The sequence below is a fragment of the Trachemys scripta genome, chromosome 1 (genome assembly GCF_013100865.1).
Source record: "Trachemys scripta elegans isolate TJP31775 chromosome 1, CAS_Tse_1.0, whole genome shotgun sequence".
NCBI classification, from domain to species: domain Eukaryota; kingdom Metazoa; phylum Chordata; order Testudines; family Emydidae; genus Trachemys; species Trachemys scripta.
In genome coordinates this window covers 238,392,846-238,412,122 of record NC_048298.1, presented here as the reverse complement: position 1 = coordinate 238,412,122, position 19,277 = coordinate 238,392,846, and the positions used below count along the sequence as shown (strand labels likewise).

The following is a 19,277-nucleotide window of genomic DNA, read 5'->3' as shown; positions in this document are numbered from 1 at the left end:
GCAGTTTTCAGGATAGCTAGCAAACCTGCTCCACCCCATGTGTCCAAAGGATAAGGGATTGCCTCTTTCCTCGAATGGGAGCATTGTTGTACCACTAAAATTTTTTTTTTTATAGGTTGTCATTTGTTGACGCTGAGCCCAGGCATTGCCCTTAGAGTTACTGAACTTTCAACTTGAACATTTCTCAACTTCCCTGAAAGCTCTGCAGGAATGCAGGCAAGCTACAGTTAACTATTACAGTGGATCAAAATGGCAACTCACTTTTGGACAATATGCTTTCTTCCTTTTGTCCTCCTTTTCCTTCAGACAGAACAGACAGGTATGGCATTTGCTTTGTTGTTATTGTTTTAATTTGGCTTTGTGGTGATCTTCCTAAAACACAAAAATATTATTTGCCTGGTATTGTTTTAACTTTGTCGTACAGGCTATCATTGAAGCTGACAGGTCCTAATTTTCACCCACATTTCTCTTGTGCACTTTAGCAGAAACTGCAATTCAGTTACTGATGCAAAAACCTTGTTTTATTTGACAGTATGTTATTCTATTAACATCAGTACAATGCTTTCTCTGAACTCCGTACTTATCATCCATAAAGAGTGCCCACATGTGCAGTAAAGTGCCTTCTCACTTGGTCTTTCTAATCATCGTTCTGATGAAAATTGAGTTTATGGTAGAAGGCCAAAAGACATTGCTTTTACGTGATTTGCATAGATGCACTTTTCTGTATTAATGCTCTAGAGTATCTCAGATGTCTGAGGAAAGGATGGGAGAAGGAGAAAGAAGCTCTGCATTTATGCATGACACTCACAGTAATAATAGTAATGATTTTCACTGAAGTTCATCAATCATGTACCACAATATGATTTTAAAAAGATATTTTAAATGCACCAGAAATCAAACTAATGGCAAAAATACACTATCAATCATGCAAGAAAAATGACTCTCATTTTAAAAAATATATTGTGCACTAGATAGTTTTTTTTTTTTTTTTGTTTTAAATCATGGAATTCATTTTTTAAAACCGTGTAAACAGTACTAGAATTAGTCTGTTCTCTTTTCACTTGTTTTTTTAAAGGCTTAACGAAGAAATTACATACAATTTCACAATATTGTCGTGTTCCTAAGTATCATAGCCCCCAGTTCCTTGATCCCTCATTAGATTCACATGGTTCTAGTCTCCTACACCTAAGGAACTGGTCTTTTTTTCTGGCCATTGTACATTATATTTGCTTTCCCAAACATGTAAATTAAAAACCAAATTTGGCTATCTTTATTCAGCCAAGACTCTCAGTAGAGTCAGTCTGAGTAAGGAGTGGAGGATTGGGCCCTTAAATAACAATTGAGGCACAAATCGTTCCCTCCACCTCTACAGAAGAATTTTAAAACCCCATGGATCTTCTCCCAAGGGTTCTAAAGTGGGGAGTGTTGCCTTTCTGGTAACATTTCTCCTCCCTTCCCTGCCCTGAAGAAGCCCCTTCCACAGGTTTGTAAATTTGCTTTGGAGGGGTGGCATGAATCCAGGGTGGGAGAGGAGGTTGCTAAAGGGACATGCCTAATTCTCCCTCCAAGAAGAATTCTGCTGGCAATTAAATACAGAGTCAGCACTAACTTTACCATGCACCCTGTCTGTACGGCAGATCTCCAGTTGAAGAAGAGGGTTCTGGATAAGTGTGCTTGTTACACTTAACAAGTATGTATGGTAACATGACTCCATCTGAACCAGATTGTCATGGAGTCCAGGACAGAGCAGGGGGCAATGGAGGCAGGGTAGGGATACAGGACTGCCATGTGGATGGCCCTGCCTCTGGTGGACTCCCTGAGATCTGGGGATTGGCAAGGCTGAACTAACTTCCTATTCTACAGGGTTCAAATCCTGCACTTCCCAATGGAAAATAAAGACAAAACCAGTGCTTAATTTGTGCGAGGGCTTTCCAAGGCTGAGCCCCGGCACCTCTGGGCTTGGCAGTTTATAACCCTGGCACCTCTGGGCTTGCTACATCAGTTATGAAAGTAAAAAAATGGCACCTCTTTCATTACAAATTAAGCACTGGACAAAATTCCATGATTTCCCAGTCCAATCTGGGCTAAGAAAAGTGCTGGTGCAGTATATGCAGTTGTACAACTTTGACATTAATGCAATTCCTTCATATTTCTCTTCATATTAAAAACTGCCTGCTTCCTGACCTATTTTAAGAAGAGACAGAAGTAGATAACGAAAACCATCTATATATTTATATTAGTGTGAGGGTGACCAGATGTCCCATTTTTAAAGGGACAGTCCCGTTTTTTGTGACTTTTTTTTATATAGACACCTATTGCGCCCCGCCCCCCCGTCCCATTTTTTCACAGTTGCTATCTGGTAATCCTAATTAGTGCCTCTTGTTGTACAACTTTTCAGTCTTCCTATCGGCCAACAATGCAAATCAAGTTATCTCAAGACATAAGCGTGGGTCTTTCCTAATTATTGAGGAGTTCTTTCAAGGCAACTTGGAAAGAGAGTGCCTAGAAGAAAGATGCACATATGAAGAGGCAAGAGAAGTATTTGAAGACCATGAAGACACTGTAGGTATTTTTTTTTATTGTTTGTTTTTCTAAGAATTGCAACACTTGCTGCTTCTTAGCTGGTCAGAAAGTGGCTACACTATGGCAATATTTGATGCTTTGCAACCTAACTGTATTGCCTAGATTTCTCTGCAATGTGAAATCATCTTGCATTGCACCGCAACACTTATTTTGCTACAGTGTTCGAATAAGGGATTGATGATGGGAGAGAGGGCCAAGAAAGAGGTGGTGACTTCCTGGCAGGGACAATCAGCAGCAGCTACGAGGGGAACCCCCTCTCCTGAGCAGCAAGCAGATGCCTCCAAGTACAGCATTGTGTAGCGCTACCTCTCTGCAGTGCATAAGGTGCATGTTAGGGGAACATTGCCAGGGGCCCTATCTGCAGGGAGAGTGAGGGAAGCAGCTCGGGGAAGGGGTGCCAAGGCCAGCAATATGGGTAGTGGGGCTTCAGGGGGAGTTTGGGAGGGGTTGGTGATGTTGAGAGGCTGGTGCAGCTGGGGTGTGTGTTGGGGGGGGGCTGAACCCAAGAGCAGTGTTATCTATACATACATACACACACACATACAGCCACCACCTCTGCTCCCAGCTGCATTTTTCCTGGCTGAGATCCAGCAGGGGAAGCAGCAGAGAGGAGGCAGAAAGGAGTCTTGCTCAGCAGGTGCCACAACACACACCAGTGGCCAGGAAGAGCAACAGCATGGAAAAGTCCACTGTCTGCCATGAGATTCCAGTGGGCCTAAGTGACCAGATGCAGGCCTAAGTGACCAGATGCAGGCCTGAGTTCCATGTGAGACGTGGGACCAGGAGGAAGGAACAATGCATGTAGTGGGGGTGCTGAGAGCCACTGAACCAAACTGTAAACGCTGTATAGAATGGAAACCACTTCAAGCCATGGGGTGCATCAGCACCCCCAGAGCCTCTAGTTCCAGCACCTATGGGTTTGACACTTGGCAGCCTTGTATTTTAATGCTTGCTCCAACTCTGTTAATGTCAAGGGGAGTGGTCCAAAGCCTGAGTCCTATTCGACTCTCCAGTTAACCAGCACAATCAAAAGTCAGTATTGCCAATTCTGGGAGAGCAAACATAGGGTTACCATCCGTCCGGGTTTCCCCGGACATGTCCGGCTTTTTCAGTGTTAAATGGCCGATCAGGGGGGATTTCTAATCAAGTAGAAATGTCCGGGATTTCCCCCTTCCCCTTGTGCGGCGCGGCTGATTGGACGCCTGGCCTGATTGAAAGCCGCTCGCAGCCACTAGGGCCTCTAGCAGCCAGAGTCCCTCCCCCTCCCCGCTCCCTCCTCCCCCACAGAGCAGCGGGGGCTGTGTTTAATTCCATGTGGAGCCTGCATTTCTCCCTCTGCCTGGTGAGCGGGGGGAGCAGGGCAGGTGGCGGGGTGTGTGTGTGTGTAGAGGCTGCAGGGGCGGGGGGGGTGCAGAGGCTGCAGGGCGAGTGGGGAGCAGGGGGCACAGAGGCTGCAGAGGCATGGGGGTGCAGAGGCTGCAGGGTGAGGAGGAGCAGGGCAGGCAAGGGCATAGGGGCTGCGGGGCGAGTGGGGAGCAGGGAAGCACTTAGCAACCCCCAACCAAGATCAGAGTGGGAGGGAGGAGGAGGAATGTGGGGTGCTCAGAGGAGGGGGCAGAGTTGGGGCAGGGACTTTGGGGAAGGGGTTGGAATGGGGGTGGAGAAGGGGTGGGGTTGGGGCGGGGCCGGGGTGGGGAAGGGGTGGAGTTGGAACAGGACCGGGGCCCCGTGGAGTGTCCTCTTTTTTAAATGTTTGAATATGGTAACCCTAACAAACATCGTGAGAGGGACCAAATAAATAAATCATGAAATTGGCATAAATATCATAAGATGTTTTTTAATTTATATTTCTGTTCTGATGTTTGAAATGTTAGGCTGTTTTATGCCTGCACTTCAGGAAACTCAGCCTGAAATGTACACACACACACTGGGGGAACTCGGCTATTTCACATATCCTTTAAAACAGATTTTATATTTTAAAAAATTAACGTCTGTCACTGATGGTGCAATACACAACAAATCAAAGCACGTCCGAACTTTCTGCTGTTTGGGACCCAGGTGACAGAGCTTGGGGCTCCCTTCCCAGGCTGATGGTGTTGGGGGGGAAGATTTCGAGTGGTGATCACTGCCAGACTTGGGGACAATGGGGCTAGGTATTGTAATGATACATTGTCACATCATTGTCCAGATGTTTCTTACATGCCACACATATCTCTCCTTCCCTCCCTAATATTTTTTTCATAAGAAATATTTATTTTGGAATAAAGCAATAGATTCTGATCCTGTACTCCTGACTCAAGGAAAAGTCTCATTGCATTCAGTGGGAAGTTTGCCTGAGTAAAGAGTATAGGACCAGGACCAAAGTTTGTGTGACTATTTACCTTTTAAGCATAGACTATAAGATTTGTTCTCTTGCACATTTTATGTTGTGACAAAGTATTTGTGGGGAAAGGTATTAGCCAAGAGTTATAACAAGATTTCTTTTCTTTTTAAAATTTTCAGAAGAAGTTTTGGGCTGGCTATTTCAGTAAGTTGACTGTTCAATCTTTTTCTAGAATGATTTTATGAAGGGATCATTACAGTTAAGATTATGGAATTTAAAAGACTCTCGAGTAGTTTATTCAACCTGCACATTATTTTATGTATCCTACTACTGTTTAGCAAGCATCTGGTGAAGTGGGAGGAGGAGATGTACACAAAAAAAAGAGTAGGAGTGGAGTCATTAAAAGCAAGCCATCTGAGAAATAATTAAAAGTCAAGACTGTAAATCAAAAAAATAGTGTTAGAATACTTGGCTAGATGCAATGACATTAAATAGGCTATTTCTTTTATTGTTTTCCCTATGCAAGGCTGGGCTAAGTTAATCTGGGACTCTGGGCACTCCACAACATGGAGCCTTATGTGGCTCCACTCACCTAGCACCATCCTATACCATTGCCTTGTTCCCTACCTTGGAATGGCAGTGGTAAGGGGCCTCTTCTTTCCCCCAGGAGCAACAGCAAGAGCCCTTATTCTGTCAAGAGGAGCCAGAGTTGTAATAGAGGTCCACCATCCCCCCTCCCCTCCACTCCAGAGATGTAGGGATGGCAGCAAGGGGATGCAGGCAGTACTCGGCACAGCACCCAGGATGTATCTACATGGGTGGGTAGTTGGGCCAGCCCTGCATGCACCCTCCCCGCCTGCTTCACACACACACAATCCTATGTCAGGGTGGTGTTGGCAGGGCATTCCCAGAGCATGGGTCTTAAACCAGATCTACACTACAAACTTTTGTGAGCATACCTGGGTCAGTCAGAGGTGTGAGGAAGTGTGATTTGTGACCAACACAGCTGTGCTGGTAAAAGATTCCATGCTGGGAAGAAAGCTCTGTCATGAATAGGAATTTGTCCCTGTTGATGACTCCTATTTCTCTTACTGATGCAACATTCATTCAGGTGGCAGACAGTGCTCCTCAAACCCATGCCAGCATGATGGTGTGTGTCAGGACAGCATTCGCAGCTACACCTGCACCTGCATGGATGCTTATGAAGGACCGAACTGTAATTTCGGTAAGGCAACATTTCCTCTAGAGGCTACCGTGGAAACTATATGGACCTCATGCAGACAGTCTATATTGTTTGTTTTATGTTAAAACATGTGATTCCTAGTGGAGGATGCATGACAGTGACGCATGGGAAGAGGGGATATGAATTGTTCATCTCAACAACCTGAGGTAAATCCGCTAAAATGTTAATGCAGCGTGTGGCTGCATTAACTTTGCTGTGTCCTGTCACCTTCCTTCTATCCTGGAGAGACTGAGGAGGGAGCAAAGGGCAGAAGAAACCCTGGCACCATGGCACCAATGAAGCCGCAACAGAGGCAGGATTGAGAGCCTGGAGCCAGGGCAGAGGGCCTCTGTATGGATGGCCCTCTGCTCATCATCCAAAGGTTCTCAAAGCGTGGTCTGCAGATCACTTGTTAGCTGGTCACATGGTGCTCTCTCTACTCCAGACGCTATTGCCTTAAATATGTTCCTAATATTACTTCTCCAGGTAAGCAATTGCTGTAGTTGCCAGAGGGAAACTGTATGATTGCAAATAGCAGGGAAGATTGCCCCCACCATCATGAATGAGAGGTCAGCAGGTGCCCACACAGGACAATCCATTAAGATATGGTCCAACTCCTGAAAATGTTTGGCAACCCTGCTGTGGTGGATCCCTCTCAAGGTTCCCATGGAGTGAGTATGGGAGCTAAACTACTGCCCATCTGATCAAATGATCTGGGGGAAACTCAATGGGGGAACTTTGTGGAGATTTCCTCCTCCATGGGTCCCAGGATTCTTTTTCTTTGGGTTTTTTTTGTTAGAGGGGGCAATCCAACTCAGTTTTACTCAGTCCTGACTCAGGCAAACATCCACTGACTTCAGTGGGAGTTTGCCACAGTAAGAACTGAGTAAGGACCTCAGGTACTAGTTCCTAGGACAAAGGAAGTCTATCCTAAAAAGTGAATTTCTCCCATGTTGATGTTATCCTTAAGAAAAAACTGAAAGATTCAAAGTTGAAATTTTCGGGGTGCCAAGGCCTCTTCCAGTGTGAACAGGCTAATTAGTTATGAAGATCTGACTCTTTAGAAAGTATTTTGTTGGGATTCAGACTCTCAGACCCCCATTTTCTACATCAGATAGGTAGCTTTTTGATGCATAAAGATAACGTAAATAATACTTGTGCTCTTCTTAGGTCTATTCTGCATTTTACAAGCGCTTTTGAGCAAATTGCTCAGAACTTGAGCACATACTTCATAATTAGTCAATTGTTACTATTTACTGTTTTATTTACATAACAAACTGGAGGACACAGGCAGTCTCATTCACATGGAGCTGACTACTTTTTTTTTTTTAGAATTCCCTATTCTATAAAGTCCTTTACACTGACAAACTGACTGATAACAAAGCTTAAATGTTTTTCTGGTCTAGTTTAGAATGTGAATGGATATCAATTTAACTAGACAAGGATAGAAAAAGTAATAGTACTTAAAAACACATTGGGCCAGGTCCCTGAATCTGCTGCTTAGTGCTACTTCACCAACCTTAAAACCAGTGCATTTGGTTATTTGGAGATTTGCCCTGGTATAGAGGAATCCCTGGGTGCTGTGGGCCAATTTAGCCCCTCTGGCATAGGTGGTGTAACTGGGAAAAGGGGCAATGGCAGGGTGATGGGTATCATAGGCTAGGGGAGGTTGTGCCTCCCCAAACAGCCTGGTCTGGCCCTGCTATGCTCCATCCCTAGGAGGCCCCCTCCTGCAGTGCCTGATGTTCTGCCTTGGTCCAGGCTGACTGGGGCTGGGCAGCCTATTGTGGGGGCTCGGGGTGGCTGGCGCTGTGCTGCCTACCTGGTGCTTGGACCGTGCTGCCCGGCACTCTGGGGCTGAGGGTGCTGCTGCCACTCTGCGAGGTGTTCCAGGGTGGGGGGGCTCTGGGCTTCTGGGGGGGAGGGCACAAGGGGAGGGGAAGAAGCAGAGTCTCAGGTAGAAGGGGAGGGGCTGGGGGCTAGCCTCCCCCAATGGCTAGGTGACCAGCCACTAATGGGCAATGGCCACAGTGATCTTTAGCTCTGGCAGTCCCCAACCATGGAATGCCTCCTTGGGGACCATTGCCACTGGCACAACTTAGTTCATCCCTTGCCGCTGGACCTGCACAGCCCCAAGCCTCACAGAGCCACAAAAACAGCTTAAAGACAGCTTTGGTGCCTCCTCATCCCTGAGCTGTGTCAGGTACCAAATGTCCAGTCTTGGGGATCTGCCTATTGTTTTTAATATTGTTTAGTGCCAAGCAAATCTCAAGTGTTCGCTCAGCTATGCGAACTGAAGAGACTGGCTCTGTTTCAGAGGCAAGAAATGCTTCTTTTATTTTCTGTTCTTTTACATTGGTTGCTGTTAAGTTTAAATTTTCTTGGCATGAGCATAAAAAGAGCCAAAAAAGAACAGCTTAAGTCCTTTATTTTTTAAGCAACTCCTGCCTCCATAAAAAGTACAATCATTCTCTTCCTTCAAAGACACCTGGCACTCAGTGCAAATACATGTCATGGCATTTTCCATGCAGAGAAGAGCTAGTGTTACTTTAGCTAGTACGACCTACAAACACAATCCTGAAATACATCCTGCCTGATCCAGTGGGGTAGGGAGCAATTCACTTTACAATGACTTCATGGGAGTTGCTGCGGCTCAGTACCTCTCCAACAAGTTAAAAAGAGGGAGTAGCAAGAATTGCTTAAATGATGAGCTCAGAAGAGCATGAAAAGTGAGCAAATGTCATTGCTTAGCAAAACAGGGCCCATGGTGTGCAAGAAAATCCCAGTTTATTGCTCAATTGTTTCTTAGCGCTTTGCTTTTGTTATTCTCTTTAGCTAAAAATGAGTGTCAACACAAAACTAGAGAGGGATGTCAACACTTCTGCTATCCAGGATCTCAGTCCTACCGCTGCGCATGTGCGAAAGGCTATGAACTTGGGGAAGATAAAAAATCATGCATTCCAAGAGGTAAGTATAAAAAGAAGTCAGAAGAGAGCATGCTTAGACCCAGGGTAGGCAGGCTGGGGGAATGGCATCAATAGGAGCTATTATGACTGCACTGAGACCATTAGAATGAACCAAAAGGAGGTGTCCTGAGAGCTCCAGTAATGATGAATTTCCAGAGAAAAAATAAATATAAGGTTGCTCAAACACAGCTTTAGAGCAAAGCAAATCCTAAAATTCATTCACTGGCCCAGATTTTCCAAACACTTCCAGTGTAAAAGAGTATCTCTTCTGAAATCAATTGAGTTACGTCTTTAAAACAGGTGTGAGAGGAGACTCGGGCCCATTGTTTTTATTTTACCTGTGTCTTTTTTTTGGTGGTTGCTGCCATGAGATCAACTCTCCCTGCTTCAGTCAGGGTAGCACTTGCCTATGCAGTGAATAGCTGTGAGAGCAGCCCTGATCAGGGGCGGCTCCAGGCACCAATGTGCCAAGCGTGTGCCTGGGGCGGCAAGCTGCGGGTGGGCGGCCTGCCAGTTGCCGTGAGGGCAGCAGTCAGGCTGCCTTTGGCGGCATGCCTGCGGGAGGTCCGCTGGTCCCGCAGCTTCGGCAGCAATTCGGCGACGGGGGACGCCGAAGCCGCGGGACCAGCAGAACTCCCGCAGGCATGCTGCCGAAGGCTGCCTGACTTACGTGCTTGGGGCGGAAAAATACATAGAGCCGCCCCTGGCCCTGATCCTCCTACATCAATGGGCCAGATGAGGGAAGGGACAGTGCCTCAAAGGCAGCTGAGCTCCCTTCCATGTGTGGAGGCCCCTCTACACATGTATCAATGGAGTTATGGTCTGGCACCAAGATTTTAGGAGGCACTGATCCTTGGCAGCTAGGCCACTTTTTTTCTCCCTTCCACCAACTAGCACACCCACACTGTTCAGTATCAAATAGCCCTCTGATCCCTCTTATTTAGGGTGACCTTATGTCCTGTTTTGGCCGGGACAATCCCCTTTTAAAGCCCTGTCTCAGACATCTTGATTTTGTTTTGACGACATTGATCGTCACGTGGCAAAAGCAAATGGGACAAATGCCCAGTTTTGCCTGCAAAAAAAAAAAAAAAGTGGGGCGTGGTCCCCTGAGTGAGGTGCAGAGGTATGTTGGTGGGGGGGTGGCAAATGGCAATGCCACCGTGCACAACCGCAGTGATGCCAGGTGTCTTCAGCCAACCTCACACCGGGGGGATGGCTTGAGCAAGCCCCACATGCGGTGTCCCATTTTCCCTTTTGGAAATATGGTCACTCTAGTCCTACTTCCATCCCTCTCCTCTCCCCAATGGTAACTCGTCACACCCAGTAGCCTCTAGACATATCTGTCTGAGGGCTGGTGAACCACAGATTTGATGTTGCCCTCAGCATAGCTCCTAACTGACATTTATAGCTATACCTCAGAAACAACACACTTTGGCACAACTGGCAAATTATTTCATAGGCAGACAAGCACTGGGAAAGCAAGAGGCAAGGTAAGACAGTTCTGTGGTGATATAGCAGCGCTCCTTTGTGGGTGTGGAGGGACTGGGGGGGGATGGGGCCTGCACAGCACCTGCTTGCTCTTTGGAAGCCATGAATAATTTGACTCAGTGATTGGAAAGGGTGGGGTCCTTTTAGGGCATGTCATCATTTTTCCAACTGGACAAGGTCGCATGTTGGGCCTCCCTATGTAGGCTAGAAGAGCAGGGCCACATTGCTTTGAAAGGGACTTGTGCTCCCCCAATCCAGAAGATGTCTGGAGTCTGTTTGGGAGCAAGGTTGATGTTTCACTGGCTCCCCAATTCAGTATATATAAGCCCAATCCCTGCCTCTTATTAGGCAGTAAAATATTTGACAGGGTAGGGGAAGCGCCTGGTGCAACGTATTGCAAATGTTCACTAGTTGGCAGCGGTGTTACTGGTTTAAATCTTGTAGTAGAGGAGCGACCTTTTCTCCAAAACTGTACCTGCCAGCAGATGGTAGTATATTCATAATTGCTTTGACCATAGCAATAAGAGAATTATTTTGTCCAGCCAAATAGTGAAACAGTGTCCCTACCCTCAAGGACTCTCAAACTGAAAAGATAAGTTTCAAAGGGTTGGATTTTGTTTGATATAAATATCAAGCACTTATTGCAATGGGAAATTATGAAAGAAGCAAACAATAAATAAACCATTGATCTTCCAAAGTCATTAGCAAGCTACTAGAAACTGAGGATCTGGCCCTCCATTTTGAGGGGTTGGCGGGGGAAGGGAAGAACCAGTGATCTTAAAGCGTTAAAATGGGAACACCACAATATGTTTGGGATAGTGGTGATCTTCAAACATCGCCACAAAATTTAAAAATTTTTGCACGTCTTTTTCTTTTAACCATTGCTAGATCAATGTGCATGTGGCAGACTTGATGACGTTAAATTCCTTCAGCCTCATTATTTTAAGACGACTTGCAACAGAGGATTCCCTTGGCAGGTATTTATAGAGATCTTTGGAAATACTGTTAGTGTAGAAAAGTCTATAGTAAAGCAGTGTTCTCAGATGCAACACACTTCTTATCTTCGAGTACTTAAAACATTTTTTGAAGATTTAACTAAGCAAGAGGTCAGATAAGTAGAAGCAAAGAGCTGATAGACAGTAGAAGACAGCAAGACCCATTATTACAAACTGTTGTAGTCAACCTCCTTGAAAAATAAGAAAAGTAACTTACTGTATTTAAATGTCACAATTTATAAATTATGCTTGGCAGCATCTCATTCCTTGCACTTACCTTTGCACTATTAGAAAACTTACTAGAGCATCAAATATCAATATAGCAGGATTCTACCATTTTTTTCAATATAATTTGAAAGTCCTACGACTCAGTGCTTATGTAAGGGGAACCCCTTCTGAACTGTCAGTCGCATAATATATGGTATATTATTAGATATTTAGTACTACCTTCTTCCCTCTTCACTACTACAACCCTATTTGATTTCTTTGCAACTGCAGCTGTTGATAGGCTAAATTAGGGCTACCATACGTCCAGATTTCCCCGGACATGTCTGGCTTTTCGCTCTTTAAATAGCCTTCCGGGGGGAATTTATAAAAATCTAAAAATGTCCGGGATTTCCCCCCGGTTGGCTATTTAAAGAGCGAAAAGCGGCTGACAGGGCAGCCCGAGCGCCGCTCGCAGTGGGGCCTCGGCAGCCAAAGCCCCTTCCCGGCTCCCCCCATCCCCTGCAGCCTTAGCACGCCGCCCGGCAGTGCCGGGGGGCGGGGCTGTGCGCCTGTGCGGTAACGCGGCAGCCAGAGCCCTTCCCCCCTCCTCCACAGCCTCAGCATGCCACTCGGCGGGGCAGGGCGCTCCTTGGGGCGCGGAGCCAGACACCTGCTCTAACCGGAGCGGCACAGTAGGGGGGCTGGGGAGTTGGAGAAGGGGGGCAGTCAGGGGACAGGGTACGGGGGGGTGGATGGGTCTGTGGTTTGGGGGGGTTGTCAGGGCAGGAGTGTGGAGAGGGGTTGGGACAGTCAGGGACAGGGAGCAGGGGGAGTTAGATGGGTCAGGGGTTCTAGGGGGCTGTTGGGGGCAGGAGTGTGGAGAGGGGTTGGGACAGTCAGGGACAGAGAGCAGTGGGGGTTAGATGCGTTGGGGGTTCTGGGGTGGCTGTGGGGGTGGGAAGTGGGAGGGAGTGGCTAGGGGGCGGGGCTACACCCCCGCCCTCCCCCCCCGAATGTCCTCTTTTTTGAAAGTTCAGATATGGTAACCCTAGGCTAAATCAGTGGGAGGTTTTCTGGATGCTTAAATAGGAATAAGATCCCTGGGGCTAATAGGGCAGAATGTGGACATTTCATTTGAAAGATAATTAAATTACAAATCTTAGCTGTTTACAATAATTCAGTATTTTGCTGTTAGGGTTAGGGTTAGCTAACTTGAATAGATATGTGGTTTTGTTCAGTGATGTGTGGTTGCTGGTGAGTATTTGCTTTAGGTTGGGGGGTTGTCTGTAAGCGAGGACAGGTCTGTCTCCACCTCCTACAAGACAGGCCCAACAAAGAAAATAACAGAACACCACTAGCTGTCACCTTCAGCCCCCAACTAAAACCTCTCCAGCGCATCATCAGAGATCTACAACCTATCCTGAAAGATGATCCTTTACTCTCACAGATCTTGGGAGACAGACCTGTCCTCGCTTACAGACAACCCCCCAACCTAAAGCAAATACTCACCAGCAACCACACATCACTGAACAAAACCACTAACCCAGGAACCTATCCTTGTAACAAACCCCGATGCCAACTCTGTCCACATATCTATTCAAGTGACATCATCATAGGACCTAATCACATCAGCCATACCATCAGGGGCTCGTTCACCTGCACATCTACCAATGTGATATATGCCATCATGTGCCAGCAATGCCCCTCTGCCATGTACATTGGCCAAACCGGACAGTCTCCACGCAAAAGAATTAATGGACACAAATCTGACATCAGGAATCAAAATACTCAAAAACCAGTGGGAGAACACTTTAACCTGTCTGGTCATTCAGTGACAGACCTGCGGGTGGCTATATTACAACAGAAAAACTTCAAAAACAGACTCCAAAGAGAGACTGCTGAGCTAGAAGTGATATGCAAACTAGACACAATCAACTCCGGTTTGAATAAGGACTGGGAATGGCTGAGCCATTACAAACATTGACTCTATCTCCCCTTGTAAGTATTCTCACACTTATTATCAAACTGTCTGTACTGGGCTAGCTTGATTATCACTTCAAAAGTTTTTTTTCTCTTAATTAATTGACCTCTCAGAGTTGGTAAGACAACTCCCACCTGTTTATGCTCTCTGTATGTGTGTATATATCTCCCCTCAATATATGTTCCATTCTATATGCATCCGAAGAAGTGGGCTGTAGTCCACGAAAGCTTATGCTCTAATAAATTTGTTAGTCTCTAAGGTGCCACAAGTACTCCTGTTCTTCTTTTTGCGGATACAGACTAACACGGCTGTTACTCTGAAACCTGTCAAGTGGTAATGAAGCCATTTAACAGGCATTTGCCAATCCCCAGCTATATACTGTCAGTTTCTGAATTTACTGACAAAAACAGTTGTGCATTACCGTAATATTTACTCAGAACATGTTAGTCTACAGGACCTTAGTTTAAAATTTGCCTTAAAAATATTTCATTAGTGAGTTGGTGAAGATTACAAAATCACATCTCTAAAAAAAAATCCTTGCATAGATTTTTAGATGCATAAATTAGTGTTCCCTTTTTCTAAAAGCAATGAACATTGTTATAAACACACCAAACCTCTGTGACTGATTAATTTAAAATGTCTTTGTTTCAGTGAGTTAAATATTTAGTAATCTGAAATGATTACTTTATGAAGGCTTAAGAGGACATTTAAAATCTAAAATCAGCTTAGAAATACTGATTAAGAAAATGTAAAACAGAGAAGAGCTGCATCATGCATATTCCAGAATAATTAGTGTTGTATTCCGCAAGACAGCTGACTCAACTTACTGCAAAGTTTTTGCAAATAAATCTCTGACAAACTTCAGGGCATATTAAAAAAAAAAAAACAAAAAAAAAAAACCTGTGACTGACATTTTTTATTCCCAAGTTTAGTGCTTTTAATTGGGTACCTTCTGCATGTCCAGTAGGGTGACCAGGTCAAATATTGGGACATGGGGGAGATGTGGCAGGGACAGAGCAAAAAAACAACCCCACCCCTTCCTCCTCCCTCTGCAAGTGCTGGAGGGAGGCCCCGTAGATGCAGGGGGAGCGTGGGGCCGGGGTGTCAGTCCAGCCTGCCCCGAGCAGGCAGGACTCGGGCACGGTACCTGGAGGGAGAGTAGGGGGGCGGCAGGCGGCGGCTGTTCTCCCCACCTGGGCAGCGGGACTCGGGAGCAGCCGCTGCTGCAGCTCCCACTGCCGTGGGGGGAGGAAGCAGCCGCTGGCCAAGCTCAGCGGCTGCGGCTCTGGCGCCTGTGAACCCCCCCGAGACTGTGCCTGTTGCGGAGACCCAGCAGTGCGCACGCTGTGCCCAGCCCTTGGCCAGTCGCATCGGGCTGGCTGCCCAGCTGGTGCAATCCTGCGGGCGGCCCTGGAGTGGGGGGCAGCAGGCCCCAGCCCCCCCGTCCCACTTGGGTCCCGCAGGGGAATGAACGGGGCTGGGCTGCCGATGCCTTCGCCCTGGGGCCACCGTGGGATTGCACCAGCTGAGCAGCCAGCCCAGATGCGACTGGCCAGGGACTGGGCACAGCATGCGCACTGCTGGGTCCCCGCAACAGGCCCGGGCGGTTTGGGCCCGGGCGCCAAAGCCACAGCCGCCAAGCGCCATGACTGCTTCCTCCGGTGGGAGCTGCAGCAGCAGCTGCTCCCGAGTCCCACTGCCCAGGTGGGGAGAACAGCCGCTGCCTGGCCCCACGGGCCGCCCCCCTACTCTCCCTACTGCCCGACTGAGTCCTGCCTGCGCTCAGGGCCAGGCCAGACTCTCACTCACCCCGGCCCCGCGCTCCCCCTGCATCTCCAGGGCCTCCCTTCAACGCTTGTGGAGGGAGGAGGAATGGCGTGCTTGGGACAGAGGCGGGGATTTGGGGAGGGAGCCAATGGGGGAAGGAGAGGGCAGAGTGGGGGGGAGCACGAGCCCTTCCGGGCTCTGGCGCCTTTACTTGTTTCTCCATTGTCCTGACCTAACATTGGTTGAGACGTGGGACAAACAAGCAAATATCGGGACAGTCCCGACATCTGGTCACCCTAATGTCCAGTCTTCACCATCTGGCATGCAGTGGAACACATGCTCCATTTTCTTTAGAAAGAAATTGCAGAAGAGTGAGGTTTTTTGTTTTTTTTCAAATGTCATTTGCTTCATTTGGATTCATGGATTTGGCTGGAAGGGGTGAGCAGTTTAATAATATGGTGCAGGGCCCCACCAATCCTGAGGACGGCCCCGTACAAAGTTAAAGACAACAGCAGAATTTACTGTTTTTTGTTTTATAGGTCCTGTTGCTAAATTCGGAAGGAAAGGGATTCTGTGGAGGTGTTCTTGTGAAGAGCAACTTTGTGTTGACTACAGCTGAGTGTGCCCTTTTGCACAATCATTCTGATATCAGGGTTAGGACTGGTAAGTGATCAAGCTTTCTCCTCCCCCCTCCCTGTCAATCTACATTTTTGTGTTGTCAAAGCATACTTTCAAAGAGTTTACATAGAAAGAATGTTCTGAAATGGCAATTTTTATATCCTAGGAAACAGTGTCTGCATTTAAAATATTTTACTTATAGGGAACAATTGGCAATGTTCATTCACCCCCATTTTTATTGTATATTTTACTTTGTCATCATGAAATTATAGTTTCTTCCTATTCACTCACACCTGTATGCTCCTGAAGAGTTAAAAAGCATCTTCAAAATTTGTATAACCAGGATCTGATATGCTTAATTGCTGTAAAATCAACACCTACTACTAGCTTCTGCCTTTATTATACCCTTATTTCACAGTAATGGTGGTAGCTATGTTGGCAGCATAGCTCCCATAACTATTAGCAATTAATCTGTGTTCACCTTTGATGAAAGATGCTAAAACTATTTCTAAGAGCAGTGAACATGTCATAACTTCACAGGGAATAACAGGATGCATGGAGCTGCACAGGTAATAGATGTGAATGAGAGAAACATACATATACGGTACGATGAAGCTACTGGTGAGAATAACCTTGCATTGCTACAACTCGGACAGCACATTGAGTGCAACAACTACCACCATCCTATATGTCTTCCTGACAAAGACTTTGCAGAACATGTTTTGATTCCACAGTTGGCAGGTACTGTCAGTGGCTGGAAACTGGAAGAAAGTGAGGTGAGAGGTTCACTAGTTGAGTTGCAGGTTTCCTACCTTGCTGAAAGGGAATGTGAACAAATACTCAATACAAGTCTTACGAACAGACAGTATTGCGGACATCACCCAGAGCCTGTGGACTGGCAGCTGGCAGGAGGAAACTTTATCGCCCATGACTACAAAGGCACTTGGTTTCTGACAGGTATTTTTGGAGCTTGGCCAACTAATGTAAGTAACTGGGAACCATTTATTTTTGCAAAGACTTCAAGATATATGATGTGGTTCAAACAAAAAACTGAATAAAAGGAAGTCCCCACAGCACCAAATCCATAACTGCAATTACAAAGACCACTTGGATGCAGCAATTGGACTGGTTTCAGCAAGGTCAGCCTGTAGTGTGTTGTAATGTTAATACTGTAAATATTTATCTGTAGTTCATCCCTCAAAAACAAAATCCATTCTCTTTCCAAAGACAGGATTGAGGACTGGTGTAGTAGACATGTGGCTACTTCACTTTGAAAATAATGAGTTTGAATTTGTACAGCACTGTTCATCTAAGCTGATCCTAAGAGACCTTAAAATTTTTACTGATTCATTTATTTTTAATACACAATCATTTTCCCTACTCACTGAAATGTCCTTACTGCTAGGGGGAAATGCAGCTACTGTTTCAGGGACCAGTAATGTTCACTGTGGTATAGGGCCAAATCCTGCACAACTTTATTCATGTAAGTACTTGCAAAGCATCCCCTGACTTGAGTAAAGATTTGCTGAATCAGACCCTAGAACAGGAATAGTCTAAAAATCAGACAAAAGTGAAGTGATTCCTCAAGTCACAACTACCCAGGCAGGCTGCCCAAGGGGCAGCAACAGAGTGGCCCTTGCTCGCCAATTGATGACCTTGCCCTATTCGAGCAAAAGCAAAATAAAAAGTTAATGCATCACTACCATGTACTTTGTTCATCTGACAAGTGTAATTTAGCTTTAATTATTGCTGATGCTTCATTGTATGTTTTGTAAAAGTAATGAAAGCGCTGCAAGACAAGAGCTCATTGCAGTGCCCTGCTTCTACATTCTTGCTATTGAGTAGGGACAGTCAAGTCAGAACAACCCAGCTGAAACAAAGTACTCCATTTTGATTCAAATCCTTCTGAAACTGTGCCATCAAATGTCACTGGATGTACCCTTGTGAAATGTAATGATTTTGATTAAACAGCATTTTCTGACAGGAAACTGTTCAGGCTAAGCTTTTTGACCATCTCTATTTACATTGTAGTAGGGCCTATAGCTGCCCAGTGTGGTTGAAGCCCTACTGTGCTAGGCACTGTACAAATAGATAGTAAATGATGATCCCTGACCCAGAGAACTTGCATGCTAAAGACAAGACAAACAGGTAAATGAGACAAGTGGGCTGAGGTGGAAGCCACGGGAGATGGAGTTACAGAAAGAGTAGGCTGTACACTAGTCTTAGCCAATCAGGAACAGTGATCACAACCCAGTCCCTGCCTGTTTTGTTTGTCCTACAGAAAGAGGGGCATTTTGAATAGAGCACATCTATTTTCCTCATTAATCCTACAGCACTAAGGTCAATGGAAAGGGGATTCAAAAATAAAGAGGCTTGGATTCTTTTCCCGCTACTGCATGTTTTAGTTATCCACTCTCAAACTCTCCTTAAATATACACTCTTCATACTGGTACAACCTGCTTGTAACACTTTCCCAACACTCTTGCCTCGACACTTTCAAAAGGTGGATCTATGAACCCACACTACTATAAGAATGACTTAGGATACAGATACTTCACGGCCAGCTAGCCCTGGTATAAATAGCAGTGTAGCTGGTGAGGCATGGCTTAGGAAAATAGAGACGAGGCAAGCCAGAACCCAAGGATACATATCTACACGCCCAAGCAGTGCCTCCCTGCCTACACTGATACTTTTAGCAGGGTAAAGCTCCAGAAGGAGGGGAACCTTTCTCTGCCAAAGACTCTACCAGCAGGGAAAGGCTCTGGCAGTGGGGAAAGTGACTTCATATTTGAACTGATAATGAAATAATATTTTGCACTGCTAGAGTCAATTTATTTTTAAACTATGCAAAATCATTTTCAGCAGAAACAAAAAAGTGAATGACCATCTCACATGTCAACACTAAATCACTTGAACACCATTAGATGCAAATTGCACAGAAATCAGAAGTACAGTTCTATTTTCAAGTGCTACTGAAGTATGTTGTATGCAGGTGGCAAAACAACCTGGGTTTGTAACTTTTAGTTCTCCTATGGTACAGAATAAGCCAGAACTTAATAGAACAATGAAAACAGCCTGAATATCCCATTAAAATAATAGCAATCTAGGAAACTACTTACCTCATAGG

At 45.9% G+C, this 19,277-nt stretch overlaps 1 protein-coding gene across 1 annotated transcript; it reads left to right on the top strand.

Moving 5' to 3' along the window:
- The first annotated feature begins 136 nt into the window (after positions 1-136).
- Positions 137-17,859, top strand: PROZ (protein Z, vitamin K dependent plasma glycoprotein). The gene is made up of 8 exons (XM_034758130.1): positions 137-319; positions 2,399-2,562; positions 5,086-5,110; positions 6,018-6,131; positions 8,964-9,095; positions 11,471-11,559; positions 16,072-16,195; positions 16,691-17,859. Exons 1-8 carry the CDS (start codon positions 250-252, stop codon positions 17,206-17,208), a joined length of 1,236 nt encoding a protein of 411 aa, XP_034614021.1. The 5' UTR covers positions 137-249; the 3' UTR covers positions 17,209-17,859.
- The last annotated feature ends 1,418 nt before the right edge of the window (positions 17,860-19,277 follow it).

What these genes read in the sequence shown, in the direction of transcription:
- PROZ (XM_034758130.1), top strand. Translation starts at nt 250, where the DNA reads ATGGCAACTCACTTTTGGACAATATGCTTTCTTCCTTTTGTCCTCCTT. An exon ending in GTTTTGGGCTGGCTATTTCA is followed by an intron (nt 5,111 to 6,017) that starts GTAAGTTGACTG and finishes ACATTCATTCAG; the next exon opens with GTGGCAGACAGTGCTCCTCA. An exon ending in AAAATCATGCATTCCAAGAG is followed by an intron (nt 9,096 to 11,470) that starts GTAAGTATAAAA and finishes AACCATTGCTAG; the next exon opens with ATCAATGTGCATGTGGCAGA.